This window comes from Pelodiscus sinensis, chromosome 25 (assembly GCF_052426305.1).
Source record: "Pelodiscus sinensis isolate ZL-2025 chromosome 25, ASM5242630v1, whole genome shotgun sequence".
Taxonomy (NCBI): Eukaryota; Metazoa; Chordata; order Testudines; family Trionychidae; genus Pelodiscus; species Pelodiscus sinensis.
Window position 1 is genome coordinate 20091550 of NC_143076.1, and position 23791 is coordinate 20115340.

Below are 23791 nucleotides of genomic sequence, written 5' to 3' on the forward strand. Positions count from 1 at the left end.
GTCAAAGTAGATAAGATGTTATTTATTCTGTATGGCACAAGAACTAGAGAGTCACCTGATGAAATGAATAGCTAGCAGGTTTATATAAAAAGGAATGAAGTATTTCTCCAAACAACACATGGTCAACCTGTAGAAATCCTTCTCAGAAGATGTTGTGAAGGCTAAGACAATAACAATTCCTATAAATTCATGGATGGGCAAGGATGGTGTGTCGCCTGTTTGCCAGAGCTGTGAATAAACAGGGGGTAGATCACCTGATGCACTGGAATGGGTTACCTAGGGAGGCAGTGGACTCTCTAGCCCTAGAGGTTTTTAAGTCACTGCATGACAAAGCCCTGCCTGGGTTGATTTAGGTGGGATTGGTCCTGCCTTGGGCAGGGGGCTGGACTTGATGACCTCCTAAGGTCTCTTCAGCTCTATGATTGCCCGAAGAGCCCTGTGTGGATACAAAATTGGTATCTGCAGCTGCATCTGGGAAAGTGATTGAGGATATCCCCATCCATGGATGTGGATACCCAGGAGTATAAAGCAGATCTTTGCAAATGTTCAGGGTTCTGCATACAAAACGTGTTTCTCCAGCCACCGAACTGAGCTACAGCTATCCCCATCCGCCGCTGCGAGGGGGTATCTGCAGGTCTGCAGGGCACTAATGCTCTGTGCTGCTCTCAGCCTGTGGGGCGAGAGGCCCCTGGTGTGACACTGGGATCAGGCTTCCCGCTGCCCCGGGGCTGTGCCCGGACGAGTCGCAGCAGCACGGGCCCCGCAGCGCCCTCTAGGGGCGGGGGGCAGGAGAGCCGCGGCGCGGGCGGGGTGGGACTTCCGGAGCAGGCGGCCGCTGATTGGCCCAGACAGGGCGACCGGAAGCGGAAGCAGCGCGGGGCGCAGGCGCAGCGGCAGTCTGGGGGCCGCGGGGGAGGGACGTGCCCGCCCGAGAGAGATGGAGACGCGGGGGGAGCCGCAGCCGGCGTGAGTGAGACCCGGGCCCGGGCCGAGCCGCCCCCGCGGCCTGGGGCGGGTCCCGCGGGGCGGGGGCGGGGCCTGCGCCGAGCCCCGGCGCCTTTGTGCCTCCCCCGGGGCGATGCCGGGGGGCGGGGGGTCCCCGTGGCCGCTCTCGGGTGCCATGTCGCGGAGCCTGGGGAGACCCCCGAGCGCCTCTCCCGGCGGCTGCGCGCTCCTCGGGAACCCGCCTGCGCCCTGGGGCGCGCGAGCCGCCGGTGCCGCTCTGGGGGGGGGCGCGGGGAGACGTGCAGCATCCTCCCGGCGTCGGGCAGGGGCCCTACGTGTCCGTCGCTTGGCCTGGCCGACCCAGCGGCTCTCACTTCCGTGGGACCCTCGGAGGCTTTGAGCGAGTTACTGGTCCTTGTCCCCTTTACACCCCGATGAAACCCGACCTCAGAAAAGTGTAACTAGCAGAGTTATCCGCACCTGCCTTTGCAAAGGTAAAATGGGAACGATGTACGCCTGCAGCCTTGAGTGTGCGACTTGAGGCCTGTCCGGGTTACGAAGCCCTGCGTCTTTAAAGAAGAGCTTTCACAGGGGGACATCGTCAGATGCAAACAGTTTTGCCATTTTTCTCCCTCTGCTGTAATTGGCAAAACTTTGTTTAAAGCAGGCATAGGCAATAAGATGACACTTGGGTTAGCCCCTGGCGAGCTGCCACTGTTATATTTGCCTGCGCCTCTGCTTGCTGCTCCCATTGGCTACAGATCACTGTTCCCAGCCAATGACACCACTGGGACACCACTTGCCACAGCTCTCAATGGCTGGGAATGGTGAACTATGGTCAACGGGAGTTGCAAGCACCCATACCTGCAGAGTTGCGGGTAAATACAGCAGTGATGGCCTGCCAGAGGCTAACCCTGAGAGATTGCATCCGGTCCATATGCTGGTATTTGTCCACTTGTGGTGTAAAGAGATGCATCTTTTCCTCATCAGTTGACTGCTTCTGCTTGATCCTGTCCAAAAATTCATCATTCCTATGTCATTGTGGGATCAAATTTAAGAGGAGGAAAGTGACTAGAATGTATAATCTTTATCATAATGGGAGGTAGAAGTAAAAAGAAGGATTTCCTGTTAAAGGATGGAAGAGAATTCGTAAGAGTCTTTATTCCACTTTGTTCCAAACTGATCTGTGTTCCTGAAATACTTCCTATAGTATACTGCAGAGCAGTCTTCTAATGCAGACCTCAGGGAGCTCTGTCTTTTTGCTCGCACATCTGGAGGCGTAAAAATCTTTTGTCTCATTTAAGGTCAACCCCACATGCTTGTATATGTGAGACTAACATCTGTATGGATGGATCATTGCTTTCTCCCATTAAATTCTTGTAGTTCCCAGCATTACAGAGACACGTTGGTGTCTCTCTGAGGCTGTGTATTCCAAGCACATCAGTATTCTAGAAGAGAGGCTGACCATTGTGGAGTGGATGGAAACTAATAGTATAGTTCTGGAAAAATTCCTGAGTCTATCAACACTAATGCTGTTTGCTATTGCACATAAAAGCCACTGATCAGTTGATTAGGTGGGACTTTATACCCAATACATGCTGCATCCTTTACTACCATGAAAGTTATCTGTGGCAATCAAAAGGGTTTCAGTCAAAGTTCTTGCCAAAGAGGTGTTGGTGGAGATGTTAAGGAATTTGTAAGTGATAGGTGTATTTAGTGGGTTGTGCCCATGAAAGCTCCCCCCATCTGCTTTTTTTTTTTAGTCTCTAAGGTGCTGCAGAACTATTCTTTTAAGTTTTTTTCAGTTACAGACCAGGGCTGTGTCCAGACTCCATGCCTCCGTCGACGGAGGCATGTAGATTAGCCAGATCGGAAGAGGGAAATGAAGCCGCGATTAAAATAATCGCGGCTTCATTTAAATTTAAATGGCTGCCCCGATCTGCCGATCAGCTGTTTGTCGGCAGATCGGGAGAGTCTGGACGCGATGCCCCGACAAAGAAGCCTTTCTTCATCGACACAGGTAAACCTGGTTTCACGAGGCTTACCTGTGTCGATGAAGAAAGGCTTCTTTGTCGGGGCATCGCGTCCAGACTCTCCCGATCTGCCGACAAACAGCTGATCGGCAGATCGGGGCAGCCATTTAAATTTAAATGAAGCCGCGATTATTTTAATCGCGGCTTCATTTCCCTCTTCCGATCTGGCTAATCTACATGCCTCTGTCGACGGAGGCATGGAGTCTGGACACAGCCTAAGATGGCTACCCCTATGAGACTTTTAAGTGAATGTAGATTATTAGATCAAATTATGTAACTGGGTTTTTAAAGGGCTGGTTAATTTCATGTCCACAGCTGTAGCTTGAGATCTCATCTATGAGACTTAGGCCCCTTTTGCTGTACTATGCTGTACGGAATAGGAATTGGATGTGTGTATGAATACCTAATAAGAATATTGGCTCTAATAGACTATGCTGTCCCCAAAAAGGTGTTGAAAGGAATATAAAATCTATTGGGGATTGGGGAGTGATTTCACAGTCTGATTATCTCACAGTCTGTTGTGGAGTTCTTGGCCTTCATCTGTTGCTCACTACCGCCAGAAGTATGATATTGGACTGGATGGGCTCACCACAGATCTGAACCACTATAAAAATTCATGTATTCTTTGATTAGTGAATTGAGTTTTCTCCTTTCTCTGAAGCATAAGCTATTGGCAATTGTAACACAAGGTTGAATGGAGCTATCATCTGCTCTGCTCTGGCCAGCTTATCTTGTGTGCCACAGACCGTTCACTTCATGCACTCTAGGGCAGTATTGACCCAGAAAGCTTTGGGGAAACTTGAAACTGTTTTCACCAAAAAGAGTAAGTGCTATTGTGCATCAAGCCCTTTGTCTCCATAACAATCCCTTTATCTGTGGTTGTCAGCCACTAATATTAGCACTTCCTGTTGTGAAGAGGGCATCAGTTGTGTAGGCCTAGTTTTGACACATTCTCCTTCCAGTGCTAGGCTATGTTCTGCTCTTAAACATAGGGATGATCTGTTCTAATTGACTATTTCTTTCTCCCACCACCTTTTTTTTCCTTTTCTTCCCCATTCCCAATTTATTTTAAAACTTTAATAACTCCAGATGAAGAAATGGGCTGTGCCCATAAAAAGTCACGATACTATCTACAGTAAACTTCCAATAATGTGGCACCGTTAGGACCCAGGGGGTGCCAGATTATCAAATATGCTGGACTATCGGGGGGGGGGGTCTGTGAGAGGTCTGGGATGGGATGGGATGGGATGGGATGGGGGGATGGCCCTGCGGTTCCAACCCAGCAGCACCCCAGCTGCTGTGCCCCAGGCGTCCCCAAGTCAGCCACTGCTGAAAACTGACCAGCGGCTGACTTGGGGAAGCCCGGGGCAGAGCAGCTCCAATTGTCCGGCTGTCTGGAGCACTTCCGAGTTCCAGGTGGTGCCGGACTATCAGGAGTGCCAGACCACTGGATGCCGGACAACTGGAGTTTTACTTTACATGTTTTGTTAGTCTTTAAGGTGCTGCTGGACTATTTGTTGTTTTTTGAGTTTTTACAGGGGTGAACGTGTATGGAAGGCAGTATCGCTTATCCCTTAGCAAGAGTCACTTGTGGCAAAAAAGGTTAGAATAAATACAGTCAGTCACTTTTTGTGCCAGAAATGGTTTGCTTTGTGGGAGCACTGTGTGATCCCGCCAGTTACTTGCCTTGGAGCTCGTTGTGTAGATGTGTAGCAGTGAAACTAATACACAGTGGCTGCGACTAGACTGGCATGATTTTGCAGAAATACTTTTAACAGAAAAGTTTTTCTGTTAAAAGTATTTCCGCAAAAGAGCGTCTAGATTGGCATGGATGCTTTTGCTCAAAAGCATCCGTGCCCAGTATAGACGTGCTTTTGCGCAAGAAAGCTCTGATGGCCATTTTAGCTACACTGGCCCTCTTGCGCAAGTATTCTTGCACAAGAGGGCTTATCTCTGAGCGGGAGCGTCAAAGTATTTGCACAAGAAGCACTGAATTCTTACATTAGAACGTCAGTGCTCTTGCGCAAATTCAAGTGGCCAGTGTAGACAGCTGGCAAGTTTTTGCACAAAAGCAGCTGCTTTTGTGCAAAATCTTGCCAGTCTAGACGCAGCCAGTGTGTGTTTGGCACTAGGGATCTGAAAATGTGTTGGGTGTTTTTTTGTTTGTCTGTTTTATCAAAAACAAACAAAACAAAAAAATGTATACCCACTGAAATTGGGGAGGTGGCTCTTCAGGACCTGGTGTGCACAGGGAGCTGGCTTTTAAGTGCTCCTCCCTCTCATGCTGCTGCCTTGTATCAGAGGCAGCAGCGAAGAGGGGAAGAGTATTGACTCCCACAGAGCCACCTACCTGCCCTGCAAACACCAGCTCCTGCCTACCCTTCCCTCCCCCCAGCACTGCTGCCTCTGATGCAGAGGCAGCAGCGCAGGGGAACAGGGGATGTGGCTCTTTGGAAGCTGTTACATGCGGGGAGCTGGCTTTTAATCTGGCTTCCCGTGAGCACCAGCTCCCACCAACCTCTTTTCTCTCCTCCCCCGACCCTGTGCTGCTTCCTCTGGGTCAGGTAGCAGCATGGGTGTGGAGTCGGGGGGGAGGCAGTTCCCCAGGAGCCAGTGCTTGTGAGGACCCTGCTTAAGAGCTGGCTCCCTGCAAGCCCCGGCTTTTGCCTGCTCCCCTCCTCTCTCTCCCCACCCTCCGTGCTGTGAGGCACCCAGGCCCACCACAGGGCTGGAGCAGCCTTCTGCTGGTGGCGGACAGGGGGCTGCTCCAGCCCACACTGGTTAAACTTAACCAGTAAACTGATTAAAAGTTCATATCCCTAATATGTATGCATGCACAAATACCGCACAAAGTGAGAGAGAATGCAAGATTCAGGAGTAAGTTAATATAAACTAACTGTCACTAATGATATTTTGTCTAAAAAGACTTGAAGAAAAATTGCAAGCTGAGGGAAGAGTATTATTCTCTGTGTGTCACTCAGAGGGAAGCATTTGTGTCTAGGGTTAAATATGAAAATACTTTAGAGCAACTTTTGTAAAATGTACTTTTGTGACTTACGGTCCGTGGGCGTTGGATATGTGTATTCCCTTGCCCTACTGGCATGTGCCAAAAGGGACCACCTGCTATCTCTACATCCTGCATCTAACTTAAAACTAGTTTTATCAGAATGAGGGTTCCTAGGCTTTTACCTAACTCTTTCATCGCCGCATATCTCTGCTCCATTCTTTTCTTTCTAAGTTACATTTATGTCTGTCTCCTGTGTGGTGGCTAATGGTATTCTCTACTAGGCTACCCCACTGGCTTCAGAAAAAAAGTTTTTTGTCTTATTACACAGAAATGCAGCTAAAGACACTTTGGAGGTGCCAGCCCCATGTTTTAATTCTAATGTTTTCGGCTGAGACCCTCTTCAGCCAATGGAGCTAGGGTACGCTGTCTTTTGAAATCAGTTGACCCATCTGAAATGTGTCTATGCAGCTGCTAGCTGAGTTTTATACATGTAGTGGCAAATCCTGTGATAATTAGCATGTGTGCTAGGTGCTCCTGCAGAGATTGCATTAAAAGGCACTTGCTATTATTATTAAAAGTTGTTCTCGCCTGTCTGGATGTCACTGATCACAAGTCAGTAGAATGGTTTCCATGAGGCCATGCTAGAGGGATAATTTGGGATTCCTGCATGGAATAAAACTTGCTCATGTGAGTCTGGCCGGCATATTAGCTTTCAGCAAAACAAATGCAAATGATTATTACCTACCAATGTCTGAAAATGTAGTTCTTGCAAGCCACGCCACTGCTGGTCTTGATTCCTTGTGCTAGTGTGTGGCACCAGCTTGGGCCTCTTGAGTCAGAGCTTGATTTTTGATCCTCAGTGTATAGTCTAAGGCAGTGTTTCTCAACCAGTGGTACGAGTACCCTTAGGGGTACTTGAGAGAGGTCTGGGGGGGTACGTCAGCACAGCGGAATTTGGATTTGAATTTTTGTTTTAAGTTTTACAGCGCTTTATTATTTTTGGACTTTTTACACCCAAAAATGTCATCACCTGGCTGGCTACGATTAAGTTGTTTGAACAAATGTGTTGCAATGGTAGAAAAAAAGTCTGGTGTGTTTGAAAACTATAAGTACTAGGGGCACTTATAATATTTTCTTCAAAGGGTTACTTTATTTAAAAAAAGGTTGAGAAATACTGGTCTAACACGTATTGAATGTTCTTTCTACAGGAATAGAATGAGCCAGGGAGACTCAAACCCAGCAGCAGTTCCACATGCAGCTGAAGATATTCAAGGAGATGACAGGTGGATGTCACAGGTAAAACTGATAACAGAGTTGACGGATTAGATAGGAGCCTCTTTACTAGCAGGTTTTGAGGTGGTCAGGTGCATGATGAGCATAATACAGGTACTTCTGTTTCTGATTCTGTGGCTGGGGGAGCTCAGCCACTTAGACGTTAGCAGCGTTTCTGATGGGTTCCAGAAGTAACCTGACACCACAAGAGGTAAAAAGCAGCTTTGTGGCATGCCCTGAAAACCACACTTTGGAACAGAGTTCCTGAAGATTTCAGCTGGCTTATTGGTTGAGAGGAATTGCCAACCAGATTATTTAAAAAAAAAAAATGAACCTCACTGAAGTATGTAATACAGCTGGGCAGTGATAAAGCTGAGACTAGCTGAACCCAAGTGTCTCGAGTCTCCAGTTCATATCACTTCCTAGACAGGGTGAAGTAGTTTGAGCAGACTTGTATTCTGGCTAACCAATAACCTGAATGTCAGTAGATTTAGAACTGCTGGGTATATCGCTACCAGGCATCTGACAGCAAGCACTCTGTGGCTGCTTCTAGACTGGCAAGTTTTTCCGCAAAATCAGCTGCTTTTGCGGAAAAAACTTGCCAGCTGTCTACACTGTCCGCTTGAATTTCCGCAAGAACACTGACGATCTCATGTAAGATTGTCAGTGTTCTTGCGCAAATACTATGCTGCTCCTGTTCGGGGGAAAATGTATTTGCGCAAGAGGGCCAGTGTAGACAGCTAAAAACTGTTTGCGCAAAAAAGCCTCGATGGCAAAAATGGCGATCGGGGCTTTCTTGTGCAAAACCGCATCTAGATTGGCACGGACGCTTTTCCGCAAAAAGTGCTTTTGCACAAAAGTGTCCGTGCCAATCTAGACGCTCTTTTCTGCAAATGCTTTTAACGGAAAAACTTTTCTGTTAAAAGCATTTGTGGAAAATCATGCCAGTCTAGACGTAGCCTGTGCATGTATAAAAAAGTAATGTAGCCTGATGGGTCACTTCAGGAGTGGCCAGTGTGCCAAGGAAGGAGCAGGCAGGGAGGAAGGCCCAGCATTTAAGGAGTTAATCTAAAGCTATATGCCTGAGAGGCAGACACAACAGAAAGTCACAAAGTTTGGCCGTAGAGGCACATGTTGGGCAACTATCACTTTCTGTGCCGGGGCTACAGATACCACCGGGGAACTGACAGCTGGAACTTATGCTGCTGCTTTCTTTTCAACAGCACAACAGGTTTGTCTTGGACTGCAAGGACAAGGAGCCCGACGTGCTGTTTGTGGGGGATTCCATGGTGCAGTTGCTACAGCAGTATGAGGTATCGCAGGAGGGGATGAAATTGTGGGGGAGATGTGTGCGATGGTACCTCCCTGTTGCTGTTAGTCCAGTCACTGGTGAACATGCACAGTACTGACCGTGCCTCCCTTTCCTCCAGCTCTTTCTGATTTTACCTCCACTGCCACTGCTTTCCAACTCTTCATCCCTTCCATTTCCCTGTGTCTGTCCTCAACTTCTCCAGTTCCGTCCCTGCAGTAACTTCCAACCTCTACCCCACCCCCCCTTTCCCAGAGGTCACTTGCAGCCTTCTCAGTGTAACAGTCCAGATCCCTCTTCTGCCCCTCTTTCCTTGTCCCTCTGTCTAGGAGCTGTGAGAGCCCTTTTGTAGATTTAAAATGAATTCTGTCCTCTCTTCTCCCCACATCCTCTGTGTTCTTGATTGTGCCCATCCCGCTTCCAATGTGACTGGCTATCACCTGGTTCTCAATAATGAGGTTTCCTTATCTCACAACAGTACAAATATGAAAGTTGCTGGGTCTATTACCTTAACCAGAGAATTACAGTTTAACTCTCTTGCATATGGAGTTCCAGCATGCTGTGCTGCTGCCGGCAGAGCGTCATTCTATTGACAATCCCAGTGTCTAGAGACTAGGAAAGGCAGCAGCTAGGAGATATTTTTTAAAAAATGTGTGAAGTGTTTTCAGAGTTGTCCCTTCATCCACTATTTCATCGGTAATGGCTGGCAAACCGCTTTGCTCTGCCAGTGTTACGTTCCAGAGTGACACATTTGGTTACAGTTGTTTAGCTTCTTGGGCAATAAAAGGAATTCCTTCAACATTTCCTTGCCCTCCTGTTAAGTCCCGTGCTTAGCTGAGCTCAGTCGGGCCGTCTGTATCCCTCTTGCATAGGCTGAAGGGAGATTGCTGTGTATGATCCCCTCTTTTCTCTGTGCCAGGAGTAAGTCCATTACTTCTGCCAATTCTGATAGAGAATATGTAATGCTTTTGTGGGCAGCACTTTTCCCCTTGAAAATAGCTTCACTCACTTTGACTGTGTCATTCCCTGAGCTACCTATTTATGAGAAACTTTTTATGTTGAAGGATAATGCTTAATCTAAAACAGTGAATTGGTTCCTGGTTACAGATATGGCGAGAGCTCTTTTCACCCCTTCATGCGTTGAATTTCGGGATTGGTGGGGACACAACAGCGCATGTTCTCTGGAGACTGAAGAACGGTGAACTGGAGAACATTAAACCGAAGGTATAAATGCTCACATAGCTGGCTTTTATGTTCATTCTTCACTTGAGAAAAAACCCTCTGAACATTGCTTAGTACCAGAGCTGAAGGCACCAAAATGCCATCCCTCTCTAACTAATGAACTCTTGGGTTCTTTTTTAGAACTCCTTTACAACAGGAGATACTGGTCTGAGTGAATGTTGGCACTGAATATGTGTAATGGACCAACACAGGTTTAAGCCAGCTAAGCAGGGGGTATTTAAAGTGGGTTCTGTGGGGAATGAAGGGTCCATTGTGTTTATACAGTCCGCTTGTACCTCTGGAAGTGAAGTAGCAAATTGGACACATTGAAAATAAACCGATTTGTTGATGGCATTGTAGTCCCTAGTGAGAACTTTGCTGTGGGCTGCTGTAGATAATGGTCTCCAGTCAAAAGCTTTCTGAGTTTGCAATAGCAGGACATTATGCAGATCAGGATTGAGTAAGGAGGGCTAGTCAGGTGGAAGAATGGTCCTGTGATCAGAGCACTGTGGGAGACCCAGGTTCAGTTCCTTGCTGCACCATAAACCCTCTGTGACGTTGGGCAAGTCGCTTAGTCTCTCTGTACCTCAATTCCCCATCTTCAAAATGGGGCTAAAATGTTTCTCTATTGCAGCGGTTCCCAACCTTTATTATACCATGGACCAGCAAACTCATTCAAAAACTTTTGGCAGACTGGTATAAAAACATTTTATTTGCATATTCATTATGGCAATTCATTTCAAGAGGTCGCATGTTATTTTACATTGCATCTATACACACACAATACATGTCATTGTAATGAATTTTTGTATTATCCCCCCTGGCCCCCAAAGTATTTGCTTTCCACGTTAAAAAAAAAATCATGTATAACACATTGCTAGCTACCCAAAGTATTTTATCACACCACAGTTAGCAATCGTCCATAAGGTCTGGCTAGCTAGACTACCTACGTAACATGAAAATGTCTGACAAGATCACATCAGAGGGATCACTGGGCTTGTTTGCCTGACACAAGTTCTATCGAGGCATTATGCCTGGCAGCAAGAGTCTCAGTGTATTCCTCTCGTCAAACCTATTCCGATGTCTGGTCCTGGCAGCAGTCACTGCAGAGAAATCCGCTTCACAAAGGTATGTTGATGGAAATAGCAGCAGGCTCTTCAGAGCTAGAGTGCTGAGTTCTGGAGAGTCCCCCTTTTATTTTAATCCAGAAGGGCGACAGGTGAGGATGCATTCAACGAAGTTTTAAGTCCTCCATCACGTGCCGCTGTCCAGTTTAAACAGCTGATAGCACGATCATTATCTAAACAAGGACATTCTCGCCAGGCCCATCATCAAGGCATGGGCATGGCCTGGCATTGTGCTGCAGCCCGGCACCAGTCTGCAGATGCAGTGGCTGGGAACCACTGCTCTATTGCACAGGGGTGTTGTAAGGCTACATATGTCAAAGACAGAGAAGTGGTTGGAGATCTACTGAGGGAAGGTACCATGTGAGAAACAGGCACTATTATTATTAGGAAGTATGCTAGCAGAGCTCTGTGAAGGGAAAGTTGACATACGTTGCAAAGAGTATAACATTCTGCATACGAGGGTTGACTCCCTAAATTGTGTATAGAATTGTTTTTCCTTTCTTGTCCATTTTAATCTGAGCAGATAATTGGGGCCCTAGGGCGATTCCAGATAGGAAGAGAAATTGATAACTGTCAGGAGGCGCTTTGCTGCAGCCTTGTTTATTTACAAGGAATGTACAAAGTCCTGAGTCTCTGAACAGAGAAGGAATCAAATAGCAAGAAGCAGCTTCTTTTGCTCACAGCATCAACAACACTCTCTACATCCAATACCCCGACCCAAAAACCTCTCCCTAAATTTCTTTGTGCAGTTAGTTGTTGCTTCAGGTTGTCTAATTTTTACAGTAACGGTAACTGAAGAGTGCGTTCATTCCTATCTATCTCAGTGAGGTTTTAACTCAGGCTGCAATGAGGTTTCACACAGCTCCGAACATGTTCTAAATGACGTGCAGTGTTGGTGTCGTGTGGGGTGCTGTGCGAATGACCCTAGCATAAGTTTTAAGATTTAAAAGTAAAGAAGCTCTGTAAAAGGGTTTCATCTGGGTGCTTTACGAACGAATAAGGCCCTTCACATGTGGAGCTTACTGGCTGCATCATGCACACCCAGTATGTTGTAAGCCTGGGCCAGATACAAGATCATCTAGACGTCTGAATTACACTGTGTTGAAGTATCACAAAGCTGTTAGTGGGCTGATCAGGGTGGCTTTTCTTTACTGTGACTCTGGTTCTATACTAGGTGAGAGGGAGGAGTCTTAAGTTGATTCGAAATGATTCAAGAATCCGCAAAAGCTGACAGTCTGTGTCTTTCACTATTTAAGCTTAATTTGCAATTATTGAGTCTTAATTTTTGCTGAGCACCTTGGCCTGAGTTATTGACCTTGTTGCAGTAGCCAGGATAGCTGGTGCAGAGCCTCCTGTGGGTGCTAAACTTGCTGCTACACCATTCCTGTTTCCTCTTCACAGGTCATTGTTGTCTGGGTTGGAACAAACAACCATGAAAATACGGCAGAGGAAGTAGCAGGTGGAATCGAGGCCATCGTGCGGCTCATAAATACCCAGCAGCCACAGGCCAAAGTTATTGTATTGGTATGCGCATCAGAGGGTTGTGGTAATACAGCACCATTGGAGCAGCCTGTGTCATGTGTCCTTTATACCACGCTCCAATGCTGTCAGGAGTTTCCTGTGCATGTTGGGGGGAGAATGCTAACTTGATGGTAAACTCTAGAGGATGGCTTCTCCATTTCAGTGAGCTTTCTCAACGGTATCTAGCTTTCCAGCCCCTTCCGAGAGGTAAGCGTTCTCTTCTCGTGAGAGGAGTTGTGTCCCAGTCAGAGACAGGGAGGCAGTGACATCACACGGGCTGAGGATGATGGGGAGAGAGCTGGGACTAGACTGGAGCATTACCCATTCTGGTCCTGTGTGGGAACAGCTTAAACTGGCCCACTGCTCTTCCGCAGAGGCAGACAAAGGTTGTCTCCTTTGATTGGCTTCAGCATTCCTGTTTGTGCAGAGGGGAGCATAAATAGGAATGCTAAAGCCAAACAAAGGAGCACGGGGGGAAGGAGGAGCAGGTTCAGCCCCTGAGTCAGTGTCCTTCCAACTCTATTGTCAGCCCCGTTTCACAGAGGGGCTAGAAGGGGCTGAGGCAGATGTACAGGGGGAGGAGTGTTACGTTTCCACTGCAGTGCTATTTCGGGATACCGGAGGTAACCCAATATAGCTATTCTGCGTCTCTTGAGCGCACCCGTTATTTCGAAATATAACAGACTTGCTATTCCGACGTCCCTGTAAACTTCATTCCATGAGGAGTAATGGACGTTTCGGAGTAGAGATTTATTTCGAAATCTGTTCTGTCAACAGCGCCAAATGATGGAATAAGCTATTTTGAGATTGACTCAAAATAAGCGACACAATTTGCATAGCTCTTTTTGAGCTACGGGTGCAGTATAGACGCACCCAGTGAAGTACTGTATTGTCTGAACCACTTCAGAGGTCTTTTCTTGCCTCCTTACTATATCAGAGCTTGCTACCTCGAGGCGAGAAGCCAAACCCTCTGCGGCAGAAGAATGCCAAGGTGAACCAGCTGCTAAAGGTCTCGCTCCCAAAACTTGCCAGTGTCCAGCTCCTGGATGTCAGCGGGGGCTTCGTGCATTCGGATGGTGCCATCTCCTGCCATGACATGTTTGATTTTCTGCACCTGACAGGAGGGGGCTATGCAAAGATCTGCAAACCCCTCCATGAACTGATCATGCAGCTGCTGGAGGAGACCCCTGAGGAGAAGCAAGCTGCTCTGGCCTGATAAGCTAAAATCAGTGTTCAACGTCATCCCAGCCTCATCAGATCAGTTCTGTCACTGGCACTACAGAATCCTTCTTTCTTAAAGCACTTTCCATTGTAGAATGTTACTGGATGTTCGTATCTAGTGTTTTGAGGGGGAGGGCTAACGTCGAACTGGTCTTGTCCACAGAAGGGCAGAGCTGACTGGTGTCACTGCAGGAAGAAATTAGCTAAAGAAGATTTTTACTTGTAAACCATTCCTCATTTCAAATGAGAACAAGACTATCACCTGTGTGCCCCTCGCGTACGTTAGTGTTCTATGGTGCCCTTAGACCCACCCTGTCATGCTGACTCGAGCAACCCGTATGCAGCTCTTGGTTTAGCTTGCCTCTTTCCTAGGCATTAGGCTTCATGTATTAGCTTGTGAACCAGACTTGCATTCCACTCAAGAGAAACAAAACAGGTGCATTTTAAAAAAAAAAAAAGTTCCCACCGTTAGAAATTTTATTTACTAAGGTTTTTTTAAGAGACACTTGTTGCTTTCTGGCACTCTGTTTTTGAAGCAGCATGAAACTAAATAACTGGAATTCAGAAATGTCAAAAACCAAAGTGTTAGTTGAGCTGAACTCATTTAACACTCCCAAAATATTATTCATGTGATTGTTTTACGAAGTCTGTTAGCTGTGACAAACCTCATTGCGTTGTTGCTTGGCTGTGGGCAGTTTCATTTGGGTGCTGTTGCATATCATGTCTCCTATAGAACCTGTTCTTTGGTTTTGTTTGTGTACAGTATTGACAGCTTTTAACAGTTTTTTGGTTTAGGAGCTTAGTTTTCCAGCGAATGTCAAACACAAGTCAGTCAGAGACGTAGAACTGACATTTCATCCCATTGTGGGGGTTGTGCTTCAGGATTCTGTGCAGTGCTGTTCACGTTCATAGTTCTGATTTTTTTTTAAGTATGACTGTTACACCTATTTTTTAAAAAAAAAATCCATACTTAGTCCCTCTTTGTGAAGCCTGAACCAATCTAATGCTTTACGAGTTCTAAGGTGTATATTTCTTTATTGCTTCTGTTTTACTTACTTGTACAAACATTTTATTCAAGCAAATAAGGCCTTTGGCAGTAAAGAATTGAGTCAGTCTGTAGCCTTTTCCTCTTTCGGGCCCTACCCTTTCCCCTTCCAACAAAGGGAATTAGTGTGGAGAGTTGCCTGTTCACAGGGACTCTGTCTTGCTAGAGCTTTTTATATGAGAGCTAATTATAATCTGCCTAATGGCTGTATAAAACTCATTCATTGAAAGGTGAACAGGGAAAGCTTTTTTCTTATCAATAAGAAACTGTTTGGGACCCAGTGCAGAACCTTGCTACTTTAAAAATAAAAATACATTAAACAAAGTTTGTTCTTCCTTGACTTACCTACCATAATTGGAGTTCAGCAGTGGTGTTATCCCTTGTCATGGCTCATACCACCGCTCACTGAAATACCACAACCAATGCAGGCCTCTGCCCTGGTTGAAGGGTTTGGGAAGGCACCAGCCTTCAACTGTTATGCTGCTTTTTGGCAGGTAAATGAAAGAGGAACTGATTTTTGTTTCAGAGGTTTACAGTGATCTCCTATTTTACATTGGTGGCATTTAGCTGCCTACTTTGGTTTTTCCAGCTCACTATGAGAAGTAGCATGCATGTAGGGCATGTCGCCTGTCTTGGCCCATTCTGTTTCAGGCAGGCTTAAATCTAGCATTAAAGAGCACGTTCTTGTCCCCATCATGCTTCCCTGCTGCTATAACATTGGTTGTGGCGGGATTTCTGCCTAGACTGCATGCGGGGCCTGTGTGTACCTCCCGCACAAGTGATGCACGCAGATGTGCAGGACAGCCAAAGAATCCTGCTTCCCAGAAGTAAAGGTTGGAGTCGGATAGTGCTCTGCGGGAGAAGAGTAGCCGGGTGGGCTCTCCCTAGGCCAGTGGGTGCTCCATTTTTCAGCAGCACCCTCCCCTCCCCTCCCCTCCAGTCGTCTGTCAAAACAGCTCTTTGCTCTGCTGGGGCTGGGAAGGGAGGGTGAACAGACTTTGCCCCAAGGAGGGAAGGGGGAAGATTGGGCAGGGTGGCATGGGCATGCCTGTAGGAAGAGTGGGAGGGGCAACAGGACTCTGCCAGGCGGAGGGCTGTAGGCTTGTGAAAAGTGACGTGTGACCCACGCACTAAATGAGTCTCCAGGGCGGCCCCGCGCTGGTCAGACAGCCGCTTACTAGCAACGTAGCCCTCAGCGCTGCAGCGCATTTGCCGCTGAGACCAGCTGTGAGCTGGGCCCTTTGATGAGGGGCTGATTGCGGAGGGCTGGTCCTGGCGTGTGGACAAGCCCTCTGGGCAGAGGGGAACCAGCTCAGTTGGCTGCCCGTGGTCCAGGTGGTCTTGCTGGGGCGCCATGTTTACACACGGGTCAGCGTTCACCACCCCTCTGGAAGTGACCAGTGTAACCACCCATCCTTTGGCACGGGCATCGGGATCTTTCTCATTGCACCAACAGTCGGGTTTGCTCCTCGGACTCACTGAGCCTTTGCAATTTCAACTCCAGGGTGCTCTCCACCTCTGGGGGTCAGGCCCCGCAAGCCCCTGTCCAGGCAGCCCCTGACTAGCTGCCTCCCTTGTACCTGGCTGGTTGTGAAGAACTGATCCTTTCTGAACTTCTAGTTTTTTAAAATAATCTAGTTACCGTTTACAGTTGTATGCTGAAGCCTGGAATCTTGTCTGTGCTGTGGTGTATGAGCATTGCCAATTTGATATTTATTGCAGTGAAGAGAATGCAAAGGAAAAGGGGGGAGGAAGGCGAAAGTCCTTTTCTCTGAACTCGCATGCGAGTGCAAGCAAGGGGGCTCCAAGTGCAGGGTGGGAGGCCTTGAGGCTGGACGCTTGCACAGTGTGTAAAATCCAGTTACAGCCCTGCTTCCCAGTGACCTTCCTTCGGGGAAGCTGCTGGGAGCTGATTGAACCTTCCCCAAGAAAAGCTGTGATTCTGCTTTGGCAAAATTGCATTGACTGATAGAACTCACTCTGTTTAGTGCATATTTCAATATAAATGTAAATGTTTCACCCCAGTGAGTTCTGGCGTGCGTGTCTCTGTGGTGTCTGTGTGTGTCTGGGGGAGGGGGAACGGGTGTCGATCTCCACTGGGTTCACTAGAATGTGCGGGTGATGCAGCAGGAAGGGTGACAGTGTATGGAGGGGACAACATGGAAGCAGTCGCTAGAAAGGTGGTGGTGGGGATAATCCTCCCAGTGTGACCGCTGGAGCGACAAAGGAGAAAACAGGTTATTTTACCTCTGTATCCGGCCCATGCGCGAGTGCTCCTGGAGTACCATCCAGTGCTGGTGCCCACAGTTCCAAAAAGTTGATAACAGGAGCTGGTTCAGAGAGGAGCCGCAGGGGTGCCAAAAGGATTGGAAAACACGCCTGATGTGCAAGAGAGAAGGGGCCACTTCATCATGCTCTGGAAGTGCTGTGGAACCAAAATCTGATCCTCTGCTCTTCAGTGGAGCAGAGCAAGGCAGAGCCCACTCTGCCAGGGAAAGTTGAAGCTGAACAAATTCAGACTGGAAATGTGCAAATTTTTTACAGGGAGCCTAATGCCCCATGTGTGCAATTGGCCAAGGGTCATGGAGAAGTCGCCGTCACTGACAATCTTCGACCACCAATCTTGATTTTAAAAGATTTGCTCTAAATCAAATAGGACTTAATGTAGGGAAATTCTGCAGCCCGAGACTAGGCAGAGAGTTTCAGGGCAGAAGAGCATCAGATCCTAACTGAGCTCTATATCCCAGGGCACCACCAATTCCTACATGCCATGATCAAAGTTCAACCAGTGCGGGACAGCCCTCAGGAGAGCAGACCGTTGTGTGCCACTGGCTGAGACAAGAAGTTTTGCATAGATAATATCGCTCCTCCTAAGGAATCGCGTGTGACCCTGGTCAAATCACTTAGCTGCTCTGTGTTCCGGTGCAGTCACCTGGAAGCTGCTGTAGTAATACACAAGCCTGTTGTGAGACTTGTCAGCAAGTGCTTTCAAATCTTCAGATGAAAGGTATGGAAAGGAAATTCCCTTATTGCATCCATACCTTGCCTGCCAGGTTTACCTCTGTCCCACTGGGAGTAACCAAAGGTTCATAACAGGCACTGACACTTCATTTTTGGGCTAGAAATTGGCATCAGGCTTTGCATGTGGGGCTGCAGGTGCCCCAGTGGGTGACATCAGAGTAGAGCCCCTCTGGACCATGTATTAATGAGAAAGCTCTTTTAAAAAACAAGCAAGGAGTCCGGTGGCACTTCAGACTAACACGTTGATTAGGGTATTCGAACATAAGCTTTCATGAGTGACACGTCGCTGTTGTGGCACATTCCCCCGCCCCGTCTGTAGAGGCGGATACTTGCAATGCTGAGCGTTATGGGAAGCTGGAGCTGGAGCTTGCTCTACTAAACAAACGAACAAAACGGAGGAACTTTGCGATCCGAGGGAGCAGGCTGTAGAGAGCATCGCTTGTTTCCTGTCCTTATCCGATAGCTCTCTGGAGCAAATGGTGAATCCCCCCACCCCTCCCCTGTCTGTTGAGGGGGAGGAGCAGGGTGCCCTTTAACATAAGCTGGGAGCATGAGCTGGCTGGGAAGAGCAGGGCCTGGTAGCTATAAATGGAGATACTCTTGCTGCTGCTGTCAGAGATGGCCCTAGCAGTGGGGGATGTGTAAGTTGTTTAGTGCTGACGGAGACTGTACCTATAAATGAATGGAGATCCTAGCGGCCTGCCCAGAGTCAGCATTGAGCTAGGACAGGGCCCTTGGTCTTGCTAGGCGGTGGTGAGCCCACTGCACTGCTGCCTGCAGAGATTCCTGCTCAGGGCTCTGGAAGATGCTAGCAGTGCCCTCTAGTGTTACTCTGTCTGGTCACTTCCTTCTCTTGCAAACCTTGCCCGCGGCTCCTGCCTCACCAGCACTTTCAGGAGTAACCGGGTGGGTAGGGGAGGAGGGGTTGTCGTCAGCGTTCCAGTCCACGGGGAATCGGACTGTAAACACAGCCTGTCATTCGGGACAATGTGGCAGATTTATTGCTTGGCTTTGGAAGTTGACCTCCCCACTCATCGACGTGTTAACTGACTGTCATGGCACTGGTGACAGTCTGAGTTGTCACTGAGTCTGGCTGGCAACAGCTGCCGCCGCCCGGGGTAAGAGCTGTTACCTCTGGCATCACACTGTGTCCTGTGGGCGAGTCCTTGGTCAGGGTTTCCCCTCTCAATTCTAACTTCCAGAGGGAGCTGCCCGCCTGCCTGCCACGGGGGGCAGAGCCTGTCTGAATTGCAGAAACAAGCCAGGCCCAGGGCGTAGGGCTGGAAGGCACCGCTGAGGCTGGCATGTCTGAATGGCGTTGCTGGGGACTTCATTTCTTCATCACACAGGAGAAGCTCCCATCTAGTGTATGTGTTGTGGGGAGATGTGACTGGAACCCAGCCCGCCCTGCAGCGGTAGGGGCCCTGCCCCGCCGCAGGATACAGAGGCATCTTGCAGCAGGGGCTCTCAACCTCTTTCCTTGGGAGCCCATCCCCAGGCTGTAAAAACTCGGCCCCAACGCTGGTTCTCTGCTTGTAAACGCCAGGACAGTGGGGCAGGGGCCAGGGCTTGGTGCCATAGGGGGCCCTACGAAGCTACGCTGCTTTGGCTGCAGCCCCAATGCGTGGGGGTGGGGTTCCAGTCTTCAGCCCTTCACAGGGGGCATGTTTGCTTTCTGCCCTGGGACCCAGTGAGCCTAATGCCAGCCCTGCTGGCCCAGGAGGCCTGACTCCTGTAACAGCTGCTCTCACAGGGCACCTGGCTATGTACAAACTGTTTTAATAACACCCAGTTGTAGTACAAATCACCATCAGCTTCTCCTACCAGGCAGGTCAGAGCAACGTCCATCTAGCCCAGGACCCTGCCTGCTGACGGGGCAACTATCGACTCAACCGCCCGGTCGTGGAGTCCCAGCGGCTGCAAGTCGGCGAGTCTGCCTGCAGCAACCTGCCAGCAGACGCGATGACGGGATTGCACTGTTAGACACGCAGTCCTGTGGCACCTTAGAGACTAACAACCGTATGCAGGGTCATGCGCTTCCATGGGCAAGACCCCCTGTGCCCCAGGACCACTCCTTGTTTCTAAAGTTGCAGACTACCATGGCCACCCCTCTGAGACTATTATTTTAAGCTGTGTCTGAACTGGGGCTTGGTGAGTAGGTGGCTGTGTACACGGCAGAGGTCGGAGCGGGGATGGGAGCTCCCGAAGAAGTCAGTGCCAGCTGCGTGTGAACCACCACAGAGCACGCCCCGGCTGCTTAGTTGGCTGGCACAGCCTTCCCCCCCCCCACACACACACCCGCCCCCCACTCCTCGGCATCCGCTCCGTGCAGCGAGAAGCCTTCAACTAGCCCTTGAGCATGACAGGTACAGTAGAAAAACGGTGTTTGCACTAGCTCAATAGAGCCTTTATCTGCTCTTTATTGCCTTTGCTTTCCTCTCTGGTTTTCTGATGGACTTTACCTCAGCTATGTGAAGTGGCACAATTGTATGTACGTAGGAGGCTCGCTTGCCCGAGGCCCTGAGCACAGCCGTAGTTTCACAGCTCACAAACCGCCCCCCACAGTGCTCGCCCCCATTCCAAGTTCCACACGGTCCCTGGTGCCTTGCTCTCCTTTGCAGCAATGTTTGGGGCGGGCGTCTTCGGTGTTGTACGGCATGTCCCCCTCAAAGCCCGGCTGTTCCTTGATCAGCAAGAGAATGAGAAAGAGAAGGCACCCTCCAACATCCACGATCCTCCACCAGCCAGGATGGGTACATAAAATTTGGTAGCGTATAGCAGAGATGTCTGTGAAGTACGTGAGGGGTGGGGGATGTTTGCTCAGCATTCACCCAGCTCCACAAAGCAGGTGAAAAAGGAACAAGTATTGGTTGAATAATGAATTGCAACGTCCATACGCGCTCTCCCCTGAAAAGCAAAAATATCGCTCTGTCTTGGGGTTCCTGCTGCTGTTCCCCATCATGGCTGAGCCATAGCGAGTGTCAAGCTGGGAGTCCATGGTGCCTTTCCACGGTTGGAGCACAAACTGCTTGGGACGCTAGGACGGGGCTGTGTTCACGGGGCCTCAGAGCTGTGAATGGCTTCTTGCAATGCTGGAAAATCTTTCCTGCCGCCGGAGGCCTGGTAGCGTTGCCCATCAGGGATCGGGCTCTGGTTCGGTAGAGTTGCCCATCAGGGTTCAGCCTCTGGATCGGTTCCCTCTCCTTTGGAAGTTCATTCCACAGCCAGAGCCCCTCCCCCAGGACCCTTTGTCCCCAGCTGTGACATGCCTCGCCCTGGGCTTTGTGACTGCAGGAGAGGCGCTTCCACTGTCCTCCAAGGATCAGTGCCTGCCAGACCCCTCCGTGCACAAACAGGGAAGGGTGCTCAGGGAGGAAACATTCTGGGACAGAAGAGATTGTGAAACAGTCGTCGTCTGGTTGTTCCTGGCTTCCATTGCGAGGGGCAGAGACAGTTCTGTGCTGTCAGCTGTGGAACTCCCAGGACCGAGACATTGAGGCAAACAGATCGGCAGGGTCCCAGTAAGGGCTGCGGTTGCAAATGGAGAAATAGAACTTCCACAGATACAGGTGCTGTGTATTTCATAGACTCACAGAACACTAGAACTGGAAGGGAGGCATCAAGTCCAGACTCCTGCCCTCACGGCAGGACCAAGCACCATCTAGATCATCCCTGACGGGTGTCTGTCCAACCTGCTCTTGAATATCTCCAGGGATGGAGATTCCACAACCTCCCTAGGCAATTTATTCCAGTGTTTCACCACCCTGACAGGTAGGAAGTTTTTCCTAATGTCCAACCTAAACCTCCCTTGTAATTTAAGCCCATTGCTCCTTGTCCTATCCTCAGAGGATATCATCAGACATTAAGGAGAAAAACTTTTCTCTCTCCTCCTTGTAACACCCTTTTAGGTACTTGAAAGCTGCTATCATGTCCCCTCTCAGTCTTCTCCTTTCCAAACTAAACAAACCCAGATCTTTCAGTCTTCCTCAGTAATAGGTCATGTTTTCTAGTCCTTTAATCATTTGTGTTGCTCTTCTCTGGACCTTCTCCATTTTCTCTACATCTTTCCTGAAATGCGGTTCCCAGAACTGGACACAATACTTCAGCTGAGGCCTAACCAGTGCAGAGTAGAGCGGAAGAATGGCTTCTTGTGTCTTGCTCACAACACACCTGTTAATGCATCCCAGAATCATGTTTGCTTTTTTTGTCACACTGTTGACTCATATTTAGCTTGTGGTCCACTCTGACCCCTAGATCCCTTTCTGTAGTACTCCTTCCTAGACAGTCACTTCCCATTCTGCGTGTGAGAAACAGATTCCTAAGTGCAGTACTTTGCATTTTTTCTTATTGAACTTCCTCCTATTTACCTCAGACCATTTCTTCAGTTTGTGCAGATCATTTTGAATTTTGACCCTGTTCTCCAAAGCACTTGCCACCCCACCCAGCTTGGTATCATCTGCAAACTTAATAAGCGTCCTCTCTGTGCTATCATCTAAATCATTAATGAAGATCTTGAACAGAACTGGTCCCAAAACTAACCCCTGCAGAACCCCCACTTGTTCTGCCCTTCCAGCATGACTGTGAACCGTTAATAACGACTCTCTGAGAACGGTTATCCAGCCAGTTATGCACCCACCTTACAGTAGCCCCATCTGGCTTGTATTTCCCTAGTTTATTGATAAGAAGATCATGTGAAACTGTAGCAAATGCTTCACTAAAGTCCAGGTATCCAACCCCACCGCTCCTCCCTTGTCCACCAGACTCGTTATTCTAGCAAAGCGATCAGGCTGGTTTGATGATTTGTTCTTTACAAATCCATGCTGGCTGTCTCCTATCCCCTTATTATCTTCCAGGTGTTTGCAGATGGATTCCTTAGTAATTTGCTCCATTATCTGTCCTGGCACAGAGTTAAGCTGCCTGGTCTGCAGTTTCCTGGGCTGTCCTTGTTCCCCTTCGTATTGCGAAGCATCTCGATTTCCTCAGCCCAGGGCCTGGAGCCATGGGGTGGGAGCCGCACAGACACGCAGTGAGCGGGAGGGGAAATCTTCTCTGACTAGTTATTCCATTATGGGGCGTCTTGCATCTTCCTCAGAGTCCTTCGCGAGTAGCTGCCATGAGAGACAGGCAGGGGCCTGGCTGGGCCCTGCTCTGACTGCAGTGTATCTACTGCAATGGACACCGATGGTTTTGCTGGAGGTTGCAGTAATCCCCGCACGCCCAGCACTCGGTCCCATGGAACGCCACCGCTCCATGGCAGGCCGTTCCCAGGCCAGTCGCCGTTACGTGGGAAATATCGGTGGAAGGAGACCGTCCCACGGACACAGACCCCTGCATGCTGGGCCCCCTCCTGCTGTGTTAATTAGCCCTGACTTCAGTGCATGCACAGGCGCTTTGCCCAAGTGAGCATCTGCCTCGGGCCGGGCTGCAGCTCGTTCAGTGCCTGCGTCTGCAAAGGGCCAGCTTCTGCTCCCACCGGCCTGACCTGGGACAGAGGCCTGGGCCGGTACCGCGCCAGGCTGGCCTCTCTCAGCTGCAGGGCTCCGTGCGTGTGGATGCAGTGCAAGACGGTCCCTTGGTCAAGCGGTTTCCCTGACGACAGGGAGGTCGCTCCTGACTCACACCAGGGCGAGGAGAACATGTGTACGGAGCACGAGTCTCAAGCGAGTCAGGAAACGAAATGGTGGCGGCAGTGACGCTACGCTTAGGGCTGAGTTGAGACCGGCACCTGAAACTGGGATTCAGCCGCTTCTTGTGGCCTTGATCAGACCCCGCGTCGCCTGCCCCAGCCTCTGGAACGTCCTGGTGCAGCCCAGAGGGACGGGGGCATCCAGGTATTCATGCAGCATCCAGCCTCCGCCCCCCGCACTGGGCTGCTGGGCCACGGGGGCCTTTGGGCGTGACCCCCTGCGGCTCCCTGCACCGGCTCAGACCAACTGCCCTGGCCAACGGCCGTGGAACCGAGCCGCCCCGTCCCCCCTCGTGTTAAAGGGCCACTGCCAGCAAAGGCCTCTCCTGCTGCGTGAAGCCAAGTGACCAGGCCAAGCTGCGCCGGAGAGGGGCCCTGGAGCC

At 49.4% G+C, this 23791-nt stretch overlaps 1 protein-coding gene across 2 annotated transcripts; it reads left to right on the forward strand.

The window, feature by feature from the left end:
* The first annotated feature begins 818 nt into the window (after positions 1 to 818).
* PAFAH1B2 (platelet activating factor acetylhydrolase 1b catalytic subunit 2) lies at positions 819 to 16729 on the forward strand. Of its 2 annotated transcripts, none has more exons than XM_075909720.2 (6): positions 819 to 966; positions 7194 to 7281; positions 8481 to 8570; positions 9674 to 9790; positions 12316 to 12438; positions 13373 to 16729. In XM_075909720.2, exons 1-6 carry the CDS (start codon positions 938 to 940, stop codon positions 13649 to 13651), a joined length of 726 nt encoding a protein of 241 aa, XP_075765835.1. In that variant the 5' UTR covers positions 819 to 937; the 3' UTR covers positions 13652 to 16729. The 2 variants fall into 2 exon arrangements, with proteins under 2 accessions (XP_075765835.1, XP_006121733.1); XM_006121671.5 differs by lacking the exon at positions 819 to 966 and adding an exon at positions 4378 to 4580.
* The last annotated feature ends 7062 nt before the right edge of the window (positions 16730 to 23791 follow it).